At 46.7% G+C, this 22,608-nt stretch overlaps 1 protein-coding gene across 7 annotated transcripts in view; it reads left to right on the top strand.

Annotated features, from left to right (window-relative positions):
* PPP2R5C (protein phosphatase 2 regulatory subunit B'gamma) overlaps positions 1-22,608 on the top strand; it is a 129,327-nt gene that overhangs the window by 62,539 nt on the left and 44,180 nt on the right. For all 7 annotated transcript variants that reach the window (XM_044230431.1, XM_044230436.1, XM_044230438.1 and 4 more), the window contains one exon: positions 17,696-17,895. In XM_044230431.1, the coding sequence (XP_044086366.1) occupies positions 17,696-17,895 (200 nt within the window). The remainder of the gene's footprint in view (positions 1-17,695; positions 17,896-22,608) is intronic.

The following is a 22,608-nucleotide window of genomic DNA, read 5'->3' as shown; positions in this document are numbered from 1 at the left end:
TGATACGTTCTACTGTATCTCTGGTTTCTCCCTCATTGATCTCAGCTCTAATCTTGATGATTTCCCTTCTTATGTGTGGAGTTGGTTTGATTTGTTGTTGATCCTCCAGTTCTTTAAGGTGTAGAGACAGCTGGTGTGTTCTGGATTTTTCAATTTTTTTGAGCAAGGCTTGGATGGCTATATATTTTCCCCTTAGGACCGCCTTTGCTGTATCCCATAGGTTTTGGACCGAAGTGTCTTCATTCTCATTGGTTTCCATGAATTGTTTCAGTTCTTCTTTGATCTCCTGGTTGATCCAAGCATTCTTAAGCAAGGTGGTCTTTAGCTTCCAGGTGTTTGAGTTCCTTCGGAACTTTTCCTTGTGATTGAGCTCCAGTTTCAAAGCATTGTGATCTGAGAATATGCAGGGAATCATCTCAGTCTTTTGGTATCGGCTGAGTCCTGATTTGTGACCCAGTATGTGGTCTATTCTGGAGAAGGTTCCGTGTGCACTTGAGAAGAATGAGTATTCTGCTGTTTTAGGGTGGAATGTTCTGTATATATCTATGAGGTCCATCTGGTCCAATGTGTCATTCAATGCTCTTGTTTCTTTATTGATTTTCTGCTTCGACGATCTGTCTAATTCTGAAAGAGGCGTGTTAAGATCTCCTACGATTAGTGTATTCATATCAATATGACTCTTTATCTTGATTAACAGTTTTCTTAAGTAATTGGCTGCTCCCATATTGGGAGCATAGATATTTACAATTGTTAGATCATCTTGGTGGATAGTCCCTTTAAGGATTATGTAGTGTCCTTCTGTATCTCTGACTACAGTCTTTAGTTTGAAGTCTAATTTATCTGATATGAGAATCGCTACCCCAGCCTTCTTTTGAGTCCCTTTGGCATGAAAGATGCTTCTCCACCCCTTCACTTTCAGTCTGCGTGTATCTTTAGGTTCAAAATGGGTCTCTTGTAGACAGCATATGGATGGGTCCTGTCGTTTTATCCAATCTGCAACCCTGTGCCGTTTTATGGGTGCATTTAGGCCATTCACATTGAGAGTGATTATTGATAGATACGTTTTTATTGACATCGAGTTACCTTTGAAGTCTGTCTTTCTGTAGGCTGTCTCTATATTTCTGTTCAATGCTGTTCTTGGGATTTTTCCTCTTTTATAGAACCCCCCTTAATATTTCCTGCAGTGTCGGCTTGGTGGTTGCATAGTCTTTTAAGCCTTGCCGGTCTTGGAAACTCTTTATCTCTCCATCCATTTTGAATGTCAGTCTTGCTGGATAAAGTATTCTTGGCTGCATGTTCTTCTCATTTAGTGCCCTGAATATATCTTGCCAGCCTCTTCTGGCTTGCCAGGTCTCTGTGGACAGGTCTGACGTTATTCTGATGGGCTTCCCTCTGTAAGTAAGGAGCCTCTTTGCCCTGGCAGCTTTCAAGAGATTATACCTACAATTATAATTTCTCAATTTGACTATCAGGTGTCGTGATGTTTTTTTGGAGTGTATAATCTTGGGTGGAGACCGTTCAGCCTCTAGTACATGAATGCTGGTTTCATTCGCGAGATTCGGAAAATTTTCATGAAGGACTTGTTCCACGATATCTTCTAGATTTCTTTCTTTCTCCTCCCCTTCAGGAATTCCAATAATTCTGACGTTGGAACGCTTCATGGCATCATTTATTTCCCTAATTCTGCTTTCGTGGGATCTAAGCTGTTTGTTCCAGGCTTCCTCCTGATCCTTTCTCTCTATCTGTTTTTCTTCCAGATCACTAATTCTATCTTCTGTCTCAGTTACCCTAGCTTTGTGAGAGTTTAGATTAGATTGGAACTCATTGAGAGCATTGTGGACCTCCTCCCTGGTCACTTTAAGCTCCGCCCTAACATTGTGAACATCCTGTCTGGTCGCTTTCAGTTCGGCCCTAATCAATTCTGTTTGGTCATCCATGGCTTTCTCCAACCTAGCTATTGCCTGGATAATTGTTAGCCTGAATTCTCTTTCCGACATATTGTCTATGTTGATAGCCGTTAGCTCTGTTGCAGAAGGTCCATCCTCTGTATTTTTCTTCTGTTGGGCATTCCTCCTCCTAGTCATTTTGGTGGGAGAAGACTGAACAGATGTAGCTGGATGTATCAACTCTGGTGCAGTCAAGGTGCACCCTGGAACACTTCCTGATCTCCGTCTCAGAGAGAAGCCTCAGTCTGGGTGCAGAAGCTGAATAAATTCCCCCTTGGATGCTGGCAGTGCAGGTTCCAAGTTAAAGACCCTGGGGGCGCAGGATCTTTAGCTCGTCCCCAAAGCCAAGGCAGTGGCGGCTGTCTGGGAGCTCCCGACCGCCAGAGAGGTTCCCAGCAGCGATCGCACACTGAGATTTTGCCGCCGGCCCGGGCTGGGAGTGCCCGGCTTGCGCGCACCTCTTTTCAGAGGCGGCTGTGGGTCGGGCGCGCGTCTGGGGCACTGAGAACGGGGCGCTGGTCTGTAAGCCGCAGGCTGGGCTTTTGCGCGCCTCTGTCCGGGGAAGAGTTTCGCGCGCGCGGTTTAGACTTTGAAACAATGGCGCGGGTCAAGAAGCGCCCCCGGGCCTTAGAAACCCAGGAGAGCTGGAGGGACGTGCGGGCATCTCAAGCTTTGTGGTCGGGCGAGCGCGCGTTCCGCAGACCGGCGCGGCTCCCACCCCCTCACAGGAGCCGGAACCCCGCGCTCTGGGGCGCGCTGGCGGCTTAGGGACCAGGAGCCGGTTTCTCCGCCGCACTCTCTCTGCCTCCGCGCCGGGGAGGCCGTCTGGGACCGGGGACTTAAGCCCCTGTCCCTAGCCGCCCCGATTCCCACAATTTGCCCCCGCGATCCTTTGCTCTTTTGGAGTGCTTTCAACCAGTCTCCGAGTTACTGCTGGTCCCCAGACGCAGGGCGCTCTCGCTCGTATCGGGGTATGACTTTCCCACCGGTCGCCTCTGGTGGCTCCCTCCCCCTTTTGTTTATCTTCCGCTATCAGTCCGCCGTTCCCATTCCGCTTTACCTGCTCACTGGCGTCTTCTGCCCCTGTAGAGATCCAGACGTGTATAATTCTGATCTCAGGCTGATTTCATGGGTGATCGGAGTTCTTTGGTAGGTAATCAGCTCACTTTGGGGTACCAGCTGAAAAGACGCCTCTTCCTAGTACCCTGCCATCTTGTCCCCCCTACTCTAGAACTGAATTCTTAAGCAGGAAATTTGGCCTTGTGTCCATCAGTCTGTTTTGGATTCATATCTTTATCCCTAGAAGTTTGACCTGTCTTCATCCTTCCCAATTAAAATGAACCAAAACACAAGGCGTCCGATTCGGCTGGTATCTCTTGAATTCCTCATAGGTATGGAGGTGGGGACACCCGCCTAACGACACAGGTGTGTCGACAAGGGGTTTTAGTAGCTTCAGGAACCCGAGGCTGAGAATAATGTCATGACTTCTCCATGTTCTCACTGCGGTGAAGTCTAAACTAGAAGTCAGTTTGCTTCTCTCATGTGGCTTCCTTCGCTGAAGATTTTCTTGCCTTAATGAGCTGCTTTCCTGAGGAAACCAGGCTCTCATGGCCTGTGTCTTATCTGAGCCTGACCTGCGGCTTTGGGCCTTCCTCAGCTCAGCGCCTTCCCCACCCACTCGCTGGAGGAGGCTGCCGGTTCTCGGTTCTCAGGGAGGCTCAGAACACGAAGGGACTACACCCAGGCTCCAGCGGCTGCTTTTTCAAATGAAAAGGTCTGCCTCATTAAGTTGTGCTGTAATTTCATGAGAGGGAGTGACAGGCTGGGGGCCAGTGGGCGAACCCTTTTCTCTCTGGACAAATGTAGAAAAGCCAAAAGGAGAGAGAGGATCTCAAGTGTCAGAGAAGGAGCACGTTGGGTTTGTGGGGAGATGCTGGGCTGTGGGGTTTCCCCAAGACCTGCCATCCTGAGCAGACGTCCACCCCCAGACGTGGCCCTCGGGTCAGCAGATCTGTTCCTCTGGGAAGGAGGAATATAAACTTGGTGAGTGCGGGTAAGAAAGCCGGAAAAGCTGCAGAACTGGGATTTGAAAGGGAACATTCATGATGGATTTTGAACCACAGATTGTCCCTAATAAAACACACTGAAAGCAAAAGTGTAACGGCAGAAGCTGCTGGCGGCCTTCCGTTACCAGATCTCTGTCCAAATTAGTTTGGCGGACAGTGCTTTCCTTCTGTCTGAGCCCCAGAATTCCCCCTGGAGGGACTGGGAAAGGACGGCCTCAGTACACTCACACCGGGAAAGAATGCTCAGTGCCTCTCGGGGGTTCTCCTGGGACCCCCACCGAGCACGGCACAGGTGCAGGCAGAGAGAACTCGGCACACGCGCGCTCAGCGTGGAGACGTGGTTCTTCACAGGCCTGTCTGCTTCCCACGTTCGGTGGTGTGGACGGAACCCGGCAGGTGCACCTGGGCTGTGTGGAGTGTGTGACACCCACCGAGAAGCCTGGCCACTCGGCAGCGGTCTGACACCGCTGATTGACGTAGGCCCAGCGTGTCTGAAGGATTACCAAGAAGGAGAGGAAGAACCATCAAGTGAGGGTGTGATTCGGGGACACTGAGGTGGAGAATGTGTACGTTAGAATGGACAGACACTGGGACACCCGGGTGACTCGGTCATTAAGCGTCTGCCTTTGGCTCAGGTCATGATCCCGGGGTCCTGGGATCGAGCCCCGCATCGGGCTCCCTGCTCGGTGGGAGCCTGCTTCCTCCTCTCTCCCTCTGCTGCTCCCCCTGCTTGTGCACGTGCGCACGCTCCCCCCCCCCACTATCTCTGTCAAATAAATAAATAAAATACTATTTTAAAAAAAAAAGAATGGATAGACCAGTGAGAAATGCATTTTGACACTGGGAAAGATTTACTATAATTTTGAAAATAATCAAGTTAGGTGCAGATGGAGAGGAATGACTCAGTTTGGGGGTCATGCGGGTGCCCAGGGTCGGGGTTGGACGTCGGTCTCTGTGGAAGTGGACGTCTCCCCAGCTGCGTTTGGTTGTCATGCTTTCAAGTTGTGAAAGTTTGGGCTTCCTGGAGTAAGAGCTCCAACCGCTTCCAGAAGGGGCCCTGCCAGGCCAGCGCACTGAGGAGGGGTTGGCCTCCCGAGAGACGGGTGGGCTCTACACTGTCCTCGGCCCGTCTCGTGACGCGGTCTTCCTGCTTCTGGCACCTTCACTGCGGTTCCTCTGTCACTTCTGGAGCGGGCGTTGTCGTCCCCAGATCAGGCTGCGTCTCTCCTCTGTGACAGCCCTCCGTGACTGACGCCGGTCTGCTCCCCGTACCGTCAGGGTCTCCTGTCAGAGCGCCTCAGAGCTGAGTGCCCAAATGCCCGCGCAGGCAGTGCCTCTGAAGGCCTGGTTGTTTCCTGGAGCGTTTATGCAGACCTTGCCTTCTGTTCCGATACGTAAATCGACTTGAATTACGGTACCTCTTGTTACATTACCCGAGTGTGTTTCCCTGCTTTGTTCGTCCCACAAGTATTTGAGGTCGCATATGTGCTGCTCCCGTTTTAGATACTGAGGAGAACAAGGTGACAAGACAGAGTTCCTCCTCTATGCAAATTTAGGATTAAGAATCCAGTGTGATTAAGGATCCGGGGTATTAATTCGGGGTTTATATAGTGTAAGCAGTGTTCTGCTCATTTAAGGTTCTGTCTTTGGGAGGAAGATTGATTTTCCTGTCGAATTTGTGCTGTAACTTCAGTCTCTGTGGTGTGAGAAGAGAGCCCTGGAAACACACTCTTCTCCACCGCGTGTGGTCCCGGGCCCTGCACAGCGGAACTCACTGAGCTCCTGCTCTGCTCCTGAGACTGAGCTCAGGTACCCCCCGAGGACAAACTTTCCCGAAGACCCATCCTGTCATCCATTCCCCTGGGTCCCCTCGCACCTCCCACAGCGCTCACGGCGCTTCCCACATGGTGTCGTCATTTTCCTTTCAGGTCAGTGTCATGTTTTAATTCGGTTTGGAGTTGTCAAAGCTTAGTACGGTGCCTGGCGGGTACGCGTGGGATGAATTTTTTAAAATGAAGTCCTTACGCTGCAGGCAACATCGTGAAGGTTGGGGCCTACCCTAAGACCTTAGTTTCCACATCCGGATGGTTTCATATCAGATGTTTTAGATCTGATAACAAGTCATACTACCGTTTTTCTGTTACGCATTTGGGATTGTAATTGCTGATCTTTAAGAGAGAAGGAAAGGTAGGAAACTTTATGTAAATGGAAAAAAATAGATGTCACTTAGAACTTCATTTTGATTAGGAAATTTTTTCAATTTAAAAAAAGATACCCAGAGCTTAAGGTCTCCAACATAAGCTCTATGTGCAATAGAGAATGTGTTGGGACTTTGTGTGGGTCTGTGTGTGTATTCTGGTCCCAAGTAGGTCAAGGTTAATTTCAAGGTTGTCAGTGTCGGTTCATTGGTTCACTGCCATTGTGGGAGGCCCCATGCAGGGCGGCCCTGCAGGACTCCCACTCTGGGGACAGTGACTGCCTTTTGGAGGGGAGATAGAGGCAGAGGATGGGTACGGAAGAAGGAGAGTCATCTCTTTGTGTCCTTACGTGCCTTTGAGGGTTGTTCTGTTTTTATGGTTTTACCACATGCACTTATTCTGTAGCCTTTTTAGTTTGAAATACAGCTCATATTCAGAGCACATAAAACAAAGCTTAATGAATAATTATAAGCAAATACTCACATAACCACCACCTAGACCAGGCACCCCGGAGCCCCCTGTGGGTCCAGAATGGGTTGAGGGACACCTATGTCTATACCCTCTTTGTAAACATGAAATCATACTGAATAAATCCTTTTTATCTCAGCTTCTTCACTCAACAGTGTTTTGTAAGATTCGTTCATATCGTATAGGGCTCACTCATCCGCATAGTTTCAGAATGTTCTAGAACATCCAGTGCTGGTGCACGTTCAGGTTGTTTCCAGTCTGGACTCTTAGTGCTGGTGTGAGCATTCTCTTACCTACGTTGTGCTGCACGTGCGTGAGACTCATAGGTTATGCCCAGGAATGCGGTTCCTGGCTCACAGGACAGGAGTCTTTTGGCTTTATATATTCAGATAGTTCCGTACTCTGTGGCCTGCTTTTGCATTCTTGGTGGCGTACTGATGAGGAAAAATAGTTTAACTTATATATTCAGTTTATCAATCTTTTAATTATTATTATTTTTATATGTTAAGAACTTCTTCTTAGAACCAAATAAGTAAAATCAGAAATGAAGGAGAAGTAGCAACCAGCACCACAGAAATATAAAAGAGACTACTATGAAAAATTTTATGCCAACAAATTAGCCAGCCTAGCAGAAATGAATAAATTCCTAAAAACATGCAGTCTTCCAAAGCTGAATATAGAAGATATAGAAAATATGATCAGACCAGTTACTAGTAATAAAAGTGAATCACTAATCCAAAAAAACTGCCTCAAAAAAAAACTACCAAAATATAAAAGTCCAGAACCAGATTGATTCACAAGGAAATATTTCCAAACATTTAAAGAGTTAATGCCTCAAATTATTCCAAAACACAGGAGGAGGAGGAAAGCTTCCAAATATATTCTACCAGGCCAGCAGTACCCTGATACCAAAACCAGATAAGGACACCACAAAATAAGAAAACTATAGGCCAATATCCCTGATGAACATAGATTTAGAAATCTTTGGCAAAATATTAGCAAACCACATACAACAACACATTAAAATGATCATTACTGAAAGATGGACGAACACATGCAGAAGAATGAAAGTGGACCATTTCCTTATACCACACGCAAAAATAGTCTCAAAATGAATAAAAGACCTCAGTGTGAGACAGGAATCCATCAAAATCCTTGAGGAGAACACAGGCGGCAACCTCTTTGACCTCAGCCGCAGCAACTTCTTCCTAGAAACATCGCCAAAGGCAAGGGAAGCAAGGGCAAAAATGAACTATTGGGACTTCATCAAGATCAAAACCTTCTGCACAGCAAAGGAAACACTTAACAAAACCAAAAGACAACTGACAGAATGGGAGAAGATATTCGCAAAGGACATATCAGATAAAGGGCTAGTATCCAAAATCTGTAAAGAACTTATCAAACTCAACATCTAAGAACAAATAATCCAATCAAAAAATGGGCAGAAGACACAAACAGACATTTCTGCAAAGAAGACATCCAAATGGCCAACAGTCTCATGAAAAAGTGCTGAACATCACTCACCATCAGGGAAATATAAATCAAAACCACAGTGAGATACCACCTGACATCAGTCAGAATGGCTGATTCACCAGTCAGGAAATGACATGTTGGCGAGGATGTGGAGAAGGGGGAACCTCCTACACTGTTGGTGGGAATGCAGGCTGGTGCTGCCACTCTGGAGAACAGTGTGGAGATTCCTCAAAAAGTTGAAAATAGGGACGCCTGGGTGGCTCAGTTGGTTAAGCAGCTGCCTTCGGCTCAGGTCATGATCCCAGGGTCCTGGGATCGAGTCCCACATCGGGCTCCTTGCTCGGCAGGGAGCCTGCTTCTCCCTCTGACTCTGCCTGCCTCCCTGTCTGCCTGTGCTCACTCGCTCTCTCCCTCTGTCTCTGACAAATAAATAAATAAAATCTTTAAAAAAAAAAAAGTTGAAAATAGAGCTACCCTGTGACCCAGCAATCACACTACTGGGTATTTACTCCAAAGATACAAATGTAGTGATCCGAAGGGGAACAGGCACCCCAGTGTTCACAGCAGCAATGTCCACAATAGCCAAAGTATGGAAAGAGCCCAGATGTCCATCAAGAGATGAAAGGATAAAGAAGATGTGGTTCATATAGACAGTGGAATATTACGCAGCCATCAAAAATGAAATGCTGCCATTTGCAACAACGTGGGTGGAATTAGAGGGTATTATGCTAAGTGAAATAAGTCAGTCAGAGAAAGACAATTATCATATGATCTCACTGATATGAGGAATTTGAGAAACAAGACAGAGGTTCATAGCGGGGGAGAGGACAAAATGAAACAAGATGAAACTAGAGAGGGAGACAAACCGTAAGAGACTCTTAATCTCAGGAAACAAACTGAAGGTTGCTGGAGGGGAGGTGGGCGGGAGGAATAAAGAGGCTGGCTGGTGGACTTTGGGAAGGGTATGTGCTATGGTGAGTGCTATGAATTGTGTAAGACTGATGATTCACAGACCTGTAGCCCTGAAACAAATAATATATCATATGTTAATTTAGAAAGTTAAAAAAAAAATTACCGTGATCAAGTGGGATTTAGTCCACGGATGCAGTCTTCTCAGCATCTCCAAACCAGTGTGATCAACCACATCAACAAAAGGATAAAAATCATAATGATTATGTAGCTGCAGAAAAGGCCTTTGACAAAATTCCGCCTCTGTTCACAATAAAAACTCAACAAGGTGGGTTTAGAGGGAACATACCTCAACATAATAAAAGCCGTATGTAAAAAACCCACAGGTAGTAGTATACTCGATGGTGAAAAACTGATAGCTTTTCCTCTAAAATACATGGATGACCACTCTTTTTTTTTTAAAGATTATTTAAAGATTAATAAAGATTATTTATTTATTTGACAGACAGAGATCACAAGTAGGCAGAGAGGCAGGCAGAGAGAGAGGAGGAAGCAGGCTCCCCGCTGAGCAGAGAGCCCGACGCGGGGCTCCATCCCAGGACCCTGGGATCTTGACCTGAGCCGAAGGCAGAGGCTTTAACCCACTGAGCCACGCAGGGGCCCATGGATGACCACTCTTACCACTTTTATTCAACATGGTACTGGAAGTTCTAGCCGCAACAGACAGACACCTCTAGAAGAAATGAAATGTCATTTGCAGAAGACATGATACTATACGTGGTAAAGACCTCACCAAAAAAACTATTAGAAGTAATCAGTGAATTCAGTAAAATTGCAGGACACAAAACTAATACCCAGAAATTGGTTGCATTTCTATACACTAATAGAGAAGTAGAAGAAAGAGAAATTAAGAAAAATTCTATTCAAAAATGCACCAAAAAGAATAAAAATACCTAGGAATAAACCAAGGACATGAAAGATCTGTGTTCTGAAAACTGTAAAACACTGATGAAGGGAATTGAAGATGACCAAATAAATGGAAAGGTATACCATATTCATGGATTAGAAGTATTAATATTGTTAAAATGTCTATACTACCCAAAGCAATTTACAGATTCAGTGCACTGTCTATCAAAATAGCAATGCATTTTTCACAGAACTAGAACAAACATTGCAAAAATTCGTAGGGCACCACAAAAAACCCTGAATACCTAAAGCAGTCTTGAGAAAGAAGAACAAAGCTGGAGGCATCACAATTCCAGATTTCAAGTTATGGTACAAAGGAATAGTAATCTAAACAGTATGGCTAACATAGACCCGTAGATTAGTGGAACAGAATTCAGCACCCAGAAACAAACCCATGCTTACGTGATCAGTCTATGATGAGGCAAGGAATATACCATGGGGAAAAGACAGTCTGTCTGATACGTGGTGCTGGGAAAGCAGTTCAACTATGTGCAAAAACACAAAGATAAAACTCAAATGGATTAAAGACCTAAATGTAGGATCTGAAACCTTAAAACTGCTAGAAGAGAACAGCCAGTAGTTCTGTTATTGGCTGTAGCAACTTTTTTCTAGATATGTCTCCTAAAGCAAGGGAAACAAAAGCAAAAATAAACTGTAGGGACTTCATCAAAATTAAAAAGTTTTGGACAGCAAAGGACAATCAGCAATCCACTGAATGGAAGAAGTTACTTGCAAATTATATATCCTGTAAGGAGTTAATATACGAAATATATAAAGAGTTTATACAACCCAACATCAAAAAAGCCACAAATAATCGGATTACAAAACAGGCAGAGGGCCTGAATGGACATTTTTTCAAAGACATACAGATGGCCAGAAGACACATGGAAAGACGCTCAACATCACTCATCATCAGGGAAATGCAAATGAAAACCACAATAAGATACCACCTTACACCTGTCAGAACAGCTAGAATCAAAAAGACAAGAAATAACAAGTGGTGGCAAATGTGGAGAAAAAGGAATCCTTGTGCACTGTCGGTGCAAATGTAAACTGGTGTAGTCACTGTGAAAAACAGTATGGAGCCTCCTCAAAAAAAAGAAAGAAAGAAAAAGACAAAGAGACACTGTTAAGATTCAGTATCCCACTGGTGAGTATTTACACCGAAAAATGAAAACAGTAATTCAAAAAGATATAAATGCATTTCTGTGTTTATTGCAGCATTACTTACAGTAACCAGGATTATCTGTTGATAGATGAGTGGATAAAGGAGATGTGGTGTGTATACATATATGTACAATGGAACATTACTCAGATAGAAAAAGGATGTGATCTTGCGATTTGCAGCAGCACGGATGGAGCTAGAGGGTGTAATGCTAAGTAAAATGAGTCAGTCCGAGAAAGACAAATACTGTGGAATCTCAAGAACAAAACCAGAAGCAGACTGAGACCTGTAAATAGAGCAAACTGATGGTTTCCAGAGGGGAGAGGGCGGGAAGATGGACAAAGTGGGTGTGGGGGAAGGGGCGCCTGGTCACCTCCAACTCTTGGTTTCAGCTCAGATCATGATCTCAGGGTTGTGAGACCAAGCCCTGCGTCAGGCTCCACACTCAGCGCGGAGTCTGCTTGGGATTCTCTCTCCTTCTCCTTCTGCCCCTCCCCCTGCTCACGTGCACGCTCGTGCTCTCTCTCTCTCGCTTGCTCTCTGAAATAAAATAAAATCTTTTTAAAAATGGGTGAAGGGGAATGGGAGATACAGGCTCCCAGTTACGGCATGAACATGCCATGGGAAACAAAGATAGGGCGTAGGGAATATCATCAGTAGTGTCGAGTAGTGTCGTGTGGTGACAGATGGTGACCACACTTAGGATCACAGCGTAGAGTATCGAGTTGTTGAACCACTGTTGTACACCTGAAACTAATGCCACATTGTGTCGGCTATACTCAAATTAAAAAAACAAAAAACAAAAAAAACCTCCACTTTCTTGACATCAGATACTCTTCCGTATTATTTTCTTAACGCATTAGAGTTTTATCTTTCAAACTTAAGTCATAACGCACCAGGAACTTGTTTTATTTTTATGTATGATGGGATCCAGTTTCTTTCTTCCTCTCTGCCTCCCATCCTTCCTCCCTTCCTTTCTGTCCCTGGGTACCTGGTTGTCCCAGTGTCTTATATTGGAAAAGCTGACTTTTCTTTGCTGTTCTGGATTGCAGCATTACTGCAATTGTAAATCAAGGCTCCATATATGCTCATGCCTGTTTCTTGACCTCTGGCTCCATATATGCTCATGCCTGTTTCTTGACCTCTGTTCGCTGTGGCTTGGCTGTTTTTGTGAATAAAGGTTTAAGTAAGTCTACTTATTTCTGGAACAGCAGGTTGCCCCTGCCCCATTCTTCTCCAAGAGGGTCTTTCCTGTGCATTTGAGATCCATGCACCCCCGTTCTGTAAAAGTCCTGATGGGGTAGGGATGAGACAGCACGGAATCTACAGGCCAGGTTCTTCATCAGGTCGATGTTACCCACAGAGTCCGAGCATACCTGGCACTCGTCCAGCCCCGTGGGATCTGGTAGGAGCTTCCCTCTGAGCTTGGAGAAGCAAAGGGAGCTGGTCCCGCCACATCCTGACACTTTGCTCAGGCAAGAGAAAGAACACCGTCAGTCTTTACAAGGGAAAGGATGGTATTCACGGAAAAGATACACAGATAATCATGTCAGGATTCATAAGAGGTAAGCAGGGGTAGCTACATACAGAAGTAGTCCCCAAAATCATTGTGTGTGTGTCGCAGCAGTTAAATCTTTTTAAAGATACCGTTCACAGTGACATCAGAATGTAACAACTACCTAAGAATAAATCTAAAAAATATATGGCACATTTTAAGAGAAAACTATAAAAACACTCTGATGAGGCTGGCTGGGATACGGTTAGCCATTTAGGGCTCCGTGGGGAAAGCCTGCAGTGGTCTCCAGACTGAGGACCCGGAGCAGCCTCAGTGTCTGGTGTGTGGCTTGTAGACTGCGTGTGGATTACAAGAAGGTGGAGGCACCTAGGAGCTCTGCCCCTCTCTGCGGCTGCTCTGGTGGGGCAGGTGGAGGGCAGGTGGAGGCACGCTGCCCTCTGTCACAGTGGGGCCAGGAATGCGTGTGAAACTAAAATGGGGCGCGTTCGCCCTGCGCGGATGGCGACCTTCACGGAGGGCCTGTCTGTCACAGATGACCGGCTTCCTTTCACGGAGTACATTTTTAAAAGAAAGACCGTCGTCTCCCTGCGCTGTTTGTGCTGTTTCTCATGGGCTGGTGTCCTTTGCTCCTCTCTCCCGGTTTGGCATGGGTGTGACCCTCCGTTTTGCTGCTGGGTATCCTTCAGGATTTACTGTGAAATAATTGAGAATTGTCCCAAGTGCACAATAACCAGAGTCATGAGAATGGGGGGCGGGGGGGGGTACCTGAAAGGTTTATATAGACCCAAGGTGTTTGTGATACTATGTGTGCAAAATGTAACAGTTCTTAACTTAAGAAGGAACAATAAAGAATGTCCTCTGCCAGAACTGTGATCTTCTCTTTAATTTCCCTCTTGCTCTTAGCAGTTTCAGTGCAGGGCTGGGCTTGTCCTGGGCAGGTGGACTTCTTAATCCCCCCCCTTCCCCGCAGTTGAAGAGCCCCTCACTGGGGTTCCTGGCAGCACCCACAGGCTGCCACTGAGTCTTGTCTCCTGGTGCAGCTTAGCTGTTAGTCCCTGTTGGGATCAAGGCTTCTTCCATGCGATCTGAAACGCATCTGTCCGTGTTATTGTCAGTCTGCAATTTACAGGGAAGGTAAGCCACTGTCCCTCATGGGCAGAATCCAGAGCCCATTTTTTTTATTCTGCTTCATGAAAGTAATTGTAAGGTTTGGGTCAAATGCAGGGCGGTGGCTTACTGAGAGTGCGGGGGTCTTGCGTTTGGAATTTGGAAATGTAATGTACCAGCACCTCGGGGTCTGGTTGGATTTGTAACGTTCGGCTCATGTTACGTGGATAATCGGGAGGAGAGTCAAGTTCGGCCCAGCTCACGCAACGCATACCTCGTTCTTCTTTCAAGATTCCCAGTGCTAATTTAAAAGGTTTTTAAAACTCTTAAACCATGAAGTTATGAAAATAAACAAATGAGTTTTCAAAAAAATACAGTTCATGAGATTATAATCACAGACTTTTTTGGTAAACTGTAAATGAAAATAGTACCATGACACCTTAGCTGTTTGGTACCCTGGAAGAATTGACACAATTTCCAAAAAGTTGAAATTTTGTTGCCTTTATTTACTTAACAGAGATAGAGAGAGCAGGCACTGGGGGAGGCATAGAGGGGGAAGCAGACTCCCCACTCAGCGGGAAGCCCAACACAGGGCTCGATCCCAGGATCCCAGGATCCCAGGATCAAAACCTGAGCCAAAGGCAGAGGCTTAACAACTGAGCCACCCAGGCCCCCTCTGCTCTTCTTTCTTAATTGGAACAGACTTGTTTTAGTGTTTTTGGTGACAACTCTGTCTTTATTCTGAATGTCCGTTCTTACACTGCATTAAAGTGAATCATGCTTTTGGGAGCTTCGATGTATATGGGGCGTAGCGGCACCCCAAGTGACCCCAGCATGCCCTTGCTCTAGAGTAGAGTATAGTGTCCTACCTGTGCCCCGCCACTTAATGGCATGGTGGCCTCGGGCACGCAGTTTGAGCTCCCGGCATCTCTCTCGGTCGCCATCAGGTGTCTCTTGGCGGCAAACACAGGCTTCTTTGCTTCCTGGGGTCCAGAACACGAGAATGCCAAGTAGGGTCCAAACATACAAGCCATGATGACATACTGAGCACATTAAGTGATCCTGGCAAACAGCAGGGTGAATGAAGGGTAGCATGGAGAGGGGATGGAAGTCAAGCGAGGAAGTAGTTCAGAAAAGGAAACCTTGGGGCGCCTGGGTGGCTCAGTGGGCTAAGCCTCTGCCTTCGGCTCAGGTCATGATCCCAGGATCCTGGGATCGAGCCCCGCATCGGGCTCTCTGCTCAGTGGGGAGCCTGCTTTCTCCCCTCTCTCTGCCTGTCTTTCTGCCTACTTGTGATCTCTGTCAAATAAATTTTAAAAATACTAAAAAAAAAAAAAGAAAGAAAGAAAAGGAAACCTTTTCATTGGAAAAGGTTGGACCCAAACAGATGGTCACTGTTTAAAATGATTGCATGGTCACTGAGCACTCAGAATGTTGATAAATCAGGTTCGAACCTGTGCTTTCCTAAGTGTCCCTTGGGCAGTGTCTCCTGATTCCCTCACCCTGCCCTGTGCCGCTTCTGTGGGAACTGCAGTTTCCCACCAAATACGTCCATTCAGGTGGCAATGTCTGCACGCCTGCTGTTTGCATTGGGGGGTGTGGAGAACTAGAAAACATAATCACCTGGCCCCCGCCCTCAAGGAACAGGTGTGGGGAAGCAAGAAAAATACTAGCAGGATCGCTGACTGTGTTTCAAGCCACAGCAGGTCCGGAGCAGCTGGCTCGGAACACGGTGCCTCATCCAGCCAGGACAGAAGGACAGGCCTTGGAGAGGGACTCTGAGCAGGGAGAGACCCTCGCTGTGAAGAGGGTGACGACATGAGCGACTGAAGGCAGGAAAGCCCAAGGGCACAGGGGTGCTCACTGGGGTGCAGGTGGATGGGGGGACAGCAGGTCTCTGGGCTCAGGACCCCTTCATACTCCTAAAAATTATGTAGGAGCTTTCGTGTATGTGGGCTTACCTTCCAATATTGAACCTATTCCAAATTAAAGCAGAAAAATAAAGTGTATTTTTATTATATTTATCACTTTGGCAGCACATATACTAAAATAAAGAATAATAAGCCAAGTGACACCTGGGTGGCTCAATCGGTTAAGTGTTTGCCTTTGGCTCATGTCATGATCCCAGGGTCCAGGGATCGAGTCCCACATGGGGCTCCTTGCTCAGTGGGGAGCCTGCTTCTGTCTACCTGCTGCTCCCCCTGCTTGTGAGCTTTCTCTCTCTGTGACAAATAAATAAAATCTTAAAAAGAGAGAGAGAGAGAAAGATTCACTTCTAATCGTTTAAAAAAAAAAAGAAAAAGAAGGCAATAACATGTTCACAGAAATAATGTTTTTAATGAAAAGAGCCATATTTTACGAAACAAAGACAAACTTAGAGAGCAGCGTTGTTTCATGTTGGTGCAGATCTCTCTCGTGTCTGGCTTCTCCCGCCCGCTGCTGCATTCACTCTGCTGCCGCATGTTCGGGTTCATGTGTACGAAGACGCATGTTTGGGGAAAGGAGAGTATCTTAACAGCCTTTTCAGATGGTTAGGGACATTTTCTCAATGTGACACCAGAACTTAAACGACAGCTTCTTGAAGGAACACGCAGTGTGGGTTGTGAAACCTTGGAACCCGCTGTCCGTACATTTTATTCCATTAAAATCCAGTGGACTGACTTTCACTCCAAGTGGTTCGCTTGCCCTCGAACGATACTGTAACATGATTTATTGATCACTTTGAAAATACTGGTTCAGAGGCGCCTGGGTGGCTCAGTGGGTTAAGCCTCTGCCTTCAGCTCAGGTCATGATCTCAGGGTCCTGCTTCTCTGTCTCCCTACTTGTGACCTCTGTCTCTCTGTCAAATAAATAAATAAATAAAATCTTTAAAAAAAAAGAAAGAAAGAAAGAAAATACTGGTTCACTGGGTTTGCAAATCTTCGGGAGACATTTTGCCAGTGTTGGACCCGTTTTAGTGTATGTATCGCTCAATCCTGTGGGTCCGCGTCACCGCCCCGCTCCTCCCCGCCAGGGCAGCTGTCAGACTGGCAGGTGGTTTTCCGCCCTTCCCAGAGTACTGGAAGATCATGCAGGGCTCCTTCCCTGTTCAGCCCCAAGATTTCCCTCTAGACTTGTTTCTTATCTCTGTTGTGTCGTGGTAAGGATTACGTGGGGGACAAATAAATGTGTAAATGTGGATAAAGCTTATAGTATGGCCCTGGCCCAGACAAGCACTCACCGAGTCAAGTGAGTGTTGTTACTTACTATCTGTGCTGTTTTTGTACTGCTGTCCTCATGAAGATCACCAGGCATCCTACGTGCTATGTGTTGACCGTGGCCCAGAATGAGGAACGAAACATGTTTCGTGGCATGCTGGGGTGTGGACTCCGCGTGTTTGCAGACCAATGCCGCTAGCTCTGTGTTTGCCATCAAGCCGAGGGACACCCATGTGCCCTTCCCCTGTCACTCAGCTCACCTTGCCTGTTCCTGCAGGTGTCACTGGTGGGAAGGTCTGCCCCCCTACCCCACCCCAGACTGGGGCCTTTGGCTTGGCCCTCGTTCCTTGCCCAGCACAGCACTAGCGTGTGACAACTGGTGCTCAGATGGTATTTGTGGAGTGGACGAATGCATTGAGAGGGCTTATTCTGAACCGTCCTCCCAATGTGGTTTAGAGAGTAAATAGTATAAAAATTATATCCTAAGACGCCTATGAGCTGAGCAGTGACGAGCTGCTATTGTTTTTCTGTTTGGGGAATGTTTGACCTCTCTCCGTCCCTACCCTGTCTCTCATCTTGAATCTATTAATTCAAAATAAAAATAGTAGAAGGCTTAAAAGTGTTTCACAGTAATTTGGGGTTAAGCATCTTTGCGATCAATATCCTTTGCTTTGTGCTTTTCAGATGTTCCTCCTGCTGATCAAGAGAAGCTTTTTATCCAGAAGTTACGTCAGTGTTGTGTCCTCTTTGACTTTGTTTCCGATCCACTAAGTGACCTAAAGTGGAAGGAAGTAAAACGAGCTGCTTTAAGTGAAATGGTAGAATATATCACCCATAATCGGAATGTGATCACAGAGCCCATTTACCCAGAAGTAGTCCATATGGTAAGTGATTGTCCCAGCCCTGACTCACCACTAGGGCCCCGGTATCCTCAGCGTCAGCTGAGCTGGTGGGGCCTAATACAACTCCCCCCTCAGAACAGTCCTCGTGTGTTCGCACTGGAAGAATGACAATCTTTGGAATGTGTCCGGTGTCCAAGCGGTGACAGTGAGAGAAACCGGTACCTTCAGGGTCCAGTCCGAGTGCCCTGTGTGCGTTAACTCCTTTAACTCCCTGAACACCCAGGGTTGGGTACCTTGGAATTCCCAGTTATTTTCACACCCTCTTTAATGTAATGGTGCCGATTATAGTTTAAAAGTAAAAGTACATTCCCTGTACATGTGCAGGAAAATTGGAATGATGGGGCAGAGTTAAAATGGTGATGGGACCAAGCTTGTGTTGGGACAGGCCGCCCTGACTGCCTGGTGGCCTCCACTGTCCAGGCCAGTGTCGGGACAGGCCGCCCTAACTGGCCAGCAGCCTCCAGTCAATGCCAGTGTCGGGACAGGCCGCCCTAACTGGCCAGCGGCCTCCAGTCAATGCCAGTGTCGGGACAGGCCGCCCTGATTGGCTGACGGCCTCTGTCATTCTGTGCTTGGTTCATGGTCGGTTTCATTCAGCTCCGAAGCTCAGTCCTCTGCCGGCTCCTACTCGGCAGCCTGTCTCTAGACCCGCTGCAGGATCCCATTTGGAGCTCATACTGTTGGACCCTGAATTCATTTTCTGTTGAGTGTTTTTGGAATTGTTGGTGTTTTTCCACCTTTGAAATGAGAACTCCCTGGTTATAAGGGGAGTCCTTGTTACTTAATATAAAATTTTATATCCTGATTTTCGTTGAACTCCTTAAGTTGCAGATTTTTCCCCCTCGTTATATGTTTCAGAATTGACTAGTCTCATGACCCGAAATACGTTTATTTCTCACTTTCATATGTTGCTTTGGGTAAAGAATTTGAAAGTAATATACCTTTTTGTAGTTTTCACAGACTGTTGTGTCAGAAGTTGAGATCAACTTGATTATTTTAATTTGTTGTTAACTCAGAGTTGAGAATTTACCAATGTGTGGCCAGGCCGAGGCTGCGAGGGCCACGTGGGTCCCCTCCCCAGACCACGTGATGAGTGTCCTGCGCTTCTCCCGTTCAGACTAAGAAAAATGGGAGACTCTCTTTTTTCACTGCTTAATTTCAACTCTTATTTACTTTGGAAGGCCTCCCAAATGCCAGAATCTCAAAGAACAATCTAATACTTCTAACACCTTCATAATTTTGTCATTCACAATACATTTTATAACCCTCCTGGAATTTTGTTTTGTTTTATGGTGCAGAGGAGGGATGTAACTTTATTTTCTTGTAAAGTGATTGAAAAATCACTGCTCTCTGAGTCATATATTCTCTCCCCCCCCCTTTTTTTTTAAGATTTTATTTACTTATTTGAGAGAGAGCATGAGGTGCGGGGGCAGAGGGAGGGAGAGGAAAGGGAGCCTGACTGGGGCTCGATCCCAGGACCCTGAGATCATGACTTGAGCCAAAGGCAGACGCTTAACAACTGAGCCACCCAGGCGCCCCTCCCCTCTTATTTTAAATGCTTCTTTATTACATATTAAATTTATTTTATCTTTAAATTAAACCCATTTATGAATATGTTTTAATTTATAAGCACATCAGTTTGTTATGTATTATATCACTTGATTGGAAGGTTTTTCCATTGTTAAGGAGGGAAGAGTCTGGAGAGCATGAGGCCATGGTTGGCCTGGTTTGGGTCAGACGCCAGCCCTGCACCGGAGCCCGCCCTGCTGCTCGGATCACTGTCCCTCGAGTTGACACAGCAGGCGCACGTTACCTAAACTCCTCAGGATGCTAAAAGCCCTGGAACTTTTTTTTAGGTTAAATAATCGTTAACTTTTCTCCCTGTTACAGCTGTGTCCCAACTGGGTTCTCTTCCTGCTGTCTTCACTTTGTCCCCTCCCCCAGAATTCACGTTGGTCTTTGGAGTGTTGCACAGGATCCCCTAAAACACTTAGAGACCCTCATTGAGTGAGCGTCCACTGTGGGCCAGGAACTTTTTTAGGGGAGGAAATAAGAGTAGTGGATGGCACTTCAGCCCTCCTAGAGCTTTCCTTTTCACAGGGACAGGCAAAGAGGAGAAGGACGATAGTGGGGATGATGGCAGTGGTTTCTGGCCCTGGGAGAGGTAGATTGTAGGTGCAGGACTCGAGCAGCCTGTAGAAGGCCTTCACCCCAAGCAGTGCCTGGACCCGGTACGGCAGGTTGAAGAGATGGGGACCCCTTTGCGATTCCCTCCGGATGCCCCCACTTTGCTAACCCCTGAGGCAGCACTTAGCCAGCTCCCGTGAGCATTGCATGGTTGGTGTGCATGTTATCAGGGCATTTTTAAAGACACGCATTTCCACTTACTTGGGAGAATCCGAAGTTCTATAGATGTTATATTCCTTCTGCTACTTCTTTTAAATATGTTGCCTGTCAGACTGGACTGTCGTGTGGTTTTTTTCGTTTTAACAAATGCCCATGGGGTGCCTGGGTGGCTCAGTCATTAAGCGTCTGCCTTCGGCTCAGGTCATGATCCCAGGGTCCTGGGATCGAGCCCCGCATCAGGCCCTCCTTGGCAGGAAGCCTGCTTCTCTGTCTCCCACTCCCCCTGCTCTCTCACTGTGTCTCTCTCTGTCAAATAAATGAATAAAATCTTTTTAAATGTCCTGAGAGAGAATTCAGGTACCATGCAATTCACTCATTTCAAATATACGGCCCCGAAAGCCATGGTGGAGAGGGCGGGGTGCCCGGTGGGATCCAAGGCAGGAGTGAAGCTGGAATGTGTGCAGGACGGGCACGTGGGTGCGCCCCGATGTATGTAGTGGCAGGGGCACTGAGCAGTCGGAAGTAATGGATGAATTAGACGTAAGAGATGAAAACAGTCATCCATGTACATAGCAAAGTGGGTCTGGGGCCATTGAGAAGAAAGCAGTAGTAACGGAAAGATGGTGTCTTTTTGGTATTTTACAGCTGCTCTGTGACTTCGGAGGAGCAGTACTTCCTGTTAACTTTGCGCTTGTCCTTGTCTGCGCCGTCACCCCAGCCCAGCTAATAGCAAAGCTGTTCTTTCTCGTCTGAGCCCATTTTCACTCTTTCTGTCCCACAGAGGTTTTCACTCTTTCACTCTTCTTAGCTGAGGGCAGGGGAGTTCAACCATAGAACATTTTTTTCTGTAGAATTCAGATCTTAACCGTTGTCTGGGTCCCGCTCACCTCACGATGTTTCGCAGAACACGGTTTGTGGTGGCTTCGGCAGCAGCGTAGTGGTGGATGCTCAGACAGGACGGTGGCTGCGTTCCGGGATCCAAGACTCTGGAGGGCCCCCATCTGAACACTGTAATACGGCAAATACTGGAAGAATGATGGTCAGAATGTGAGGTCCACTTGTAAGTCAGCGGCCAAGTTGACCCAAGTTAAACGAAAAGAGCAGATCCCATTTTTAATCTGAAGAGTGTGCAGAATCAGCTGTTGGGGTACCAGCAGAAATACCACATGCGTTGATTTGCGTGTTTGTGTCTCTGATATTTTTAGTGATGTTAAAGATCTCATAGAGTCGGTCGCCAGGGGCAGCGCAGTTGGGTTAAGCAACTGTCATGATCCCAGGGTCTGGGAATCAAGTCCTGCGTGGGGCTCCCAGCTCTGTGGGGAGTCTGCTTCTCCCTCTGACCTTCTCCCCTCTCATCCTCTCTCTCTCTCTCAAATAAATAAATAAAATCTTCTAAAAATAATAATAATAGCGGCACCTGGGTGGCTCAGTGGGTTAAAGCCTCTGCCTTTGGCTCAGGTCATGATCCCAGCATCGGGCTCTCTGCTCAGCAGAGAGCCTGTTTCCTCCTCTCTCTCTCTGCCTGCCTCTTTGCCTACTTGTGATCTCTCTCTGTCAAATAAATAAATAAAATCTTAAAAATAATAATAATGGGGCGCTTGGGTGGCTCAGTGGGTTAAAGCCTCTGCCTTCGGCTCAGGTCATGATCCCGGGGTTCTGGGATCGAGCCCCCCATCGGGCTCTCTGGTTAGTGAGGAGCCTGCTTCCCCCTCTTCTGCCTGCTTCTCTGCCTACTTGTGATCTCTGTCTGTCAAATAAATAAACAAAATCTTAAAAAATAATAATAATATACAAGCCCATGATTTTTAGTATATTTACAGAATGTACAGCCATCATCACATCTTATTTTTTTTAAAGATTTTATTTATTTATTTGAGAGAGAGACAGTGAGAGAGAGCATGAGCGAGGAGAAGGTCAGAGGGAGAAGCAGACTCCCCATGGAGCTGGGAGCCCGATGCGGGACTCGATTCCAGGACTCCAGGATCATGACCTGAGCTGAAAGCAGTCGTCCAACCAACTGAGCCACCCAGGCACCCCACATCTCATTTTTTTTTAAGATTTTAAAGATTTTATTTATTTACTTAAAAGAGAGAGAGTTCACAAGCAGGCCTGATGTGGGGCTCGATATCAGGACCCTGGGATCGTGACCTGAGCCGAAGGCAGAGGCCTTAACCCACTGAGCCACCCAGGTGCCCCTACATCTCATTTTTTTAGAACACGTTCACCCCCTAAAAAGAAGCCCCATACCCAAGAATAGTCACTGCCGTTGCTCCCTAACCTGTCACCCCCAGCCTCTGGCAACCACTCACCTACTGCCCATCTCTGTAGATGTGTCTCACCGGACGTACC

This window comes from Neovison vison, chromosome 13, assembly GCF_020171115.1.
Source record: "Neovison vison isolate M4711 chromosome 13, ASM_NN_V1, whole genome shotgun sequence".
Lineage (NCBI taxonomy): Eukaryota > Metazoa > Chordata > Mammalia > Carnivora > Mustelidae > Neogale > Neogale vison.
Note: the sequence above shows the minus strand (reverse complement) of the source record. Positions and strands in the feature narration are given on the sequence as shown.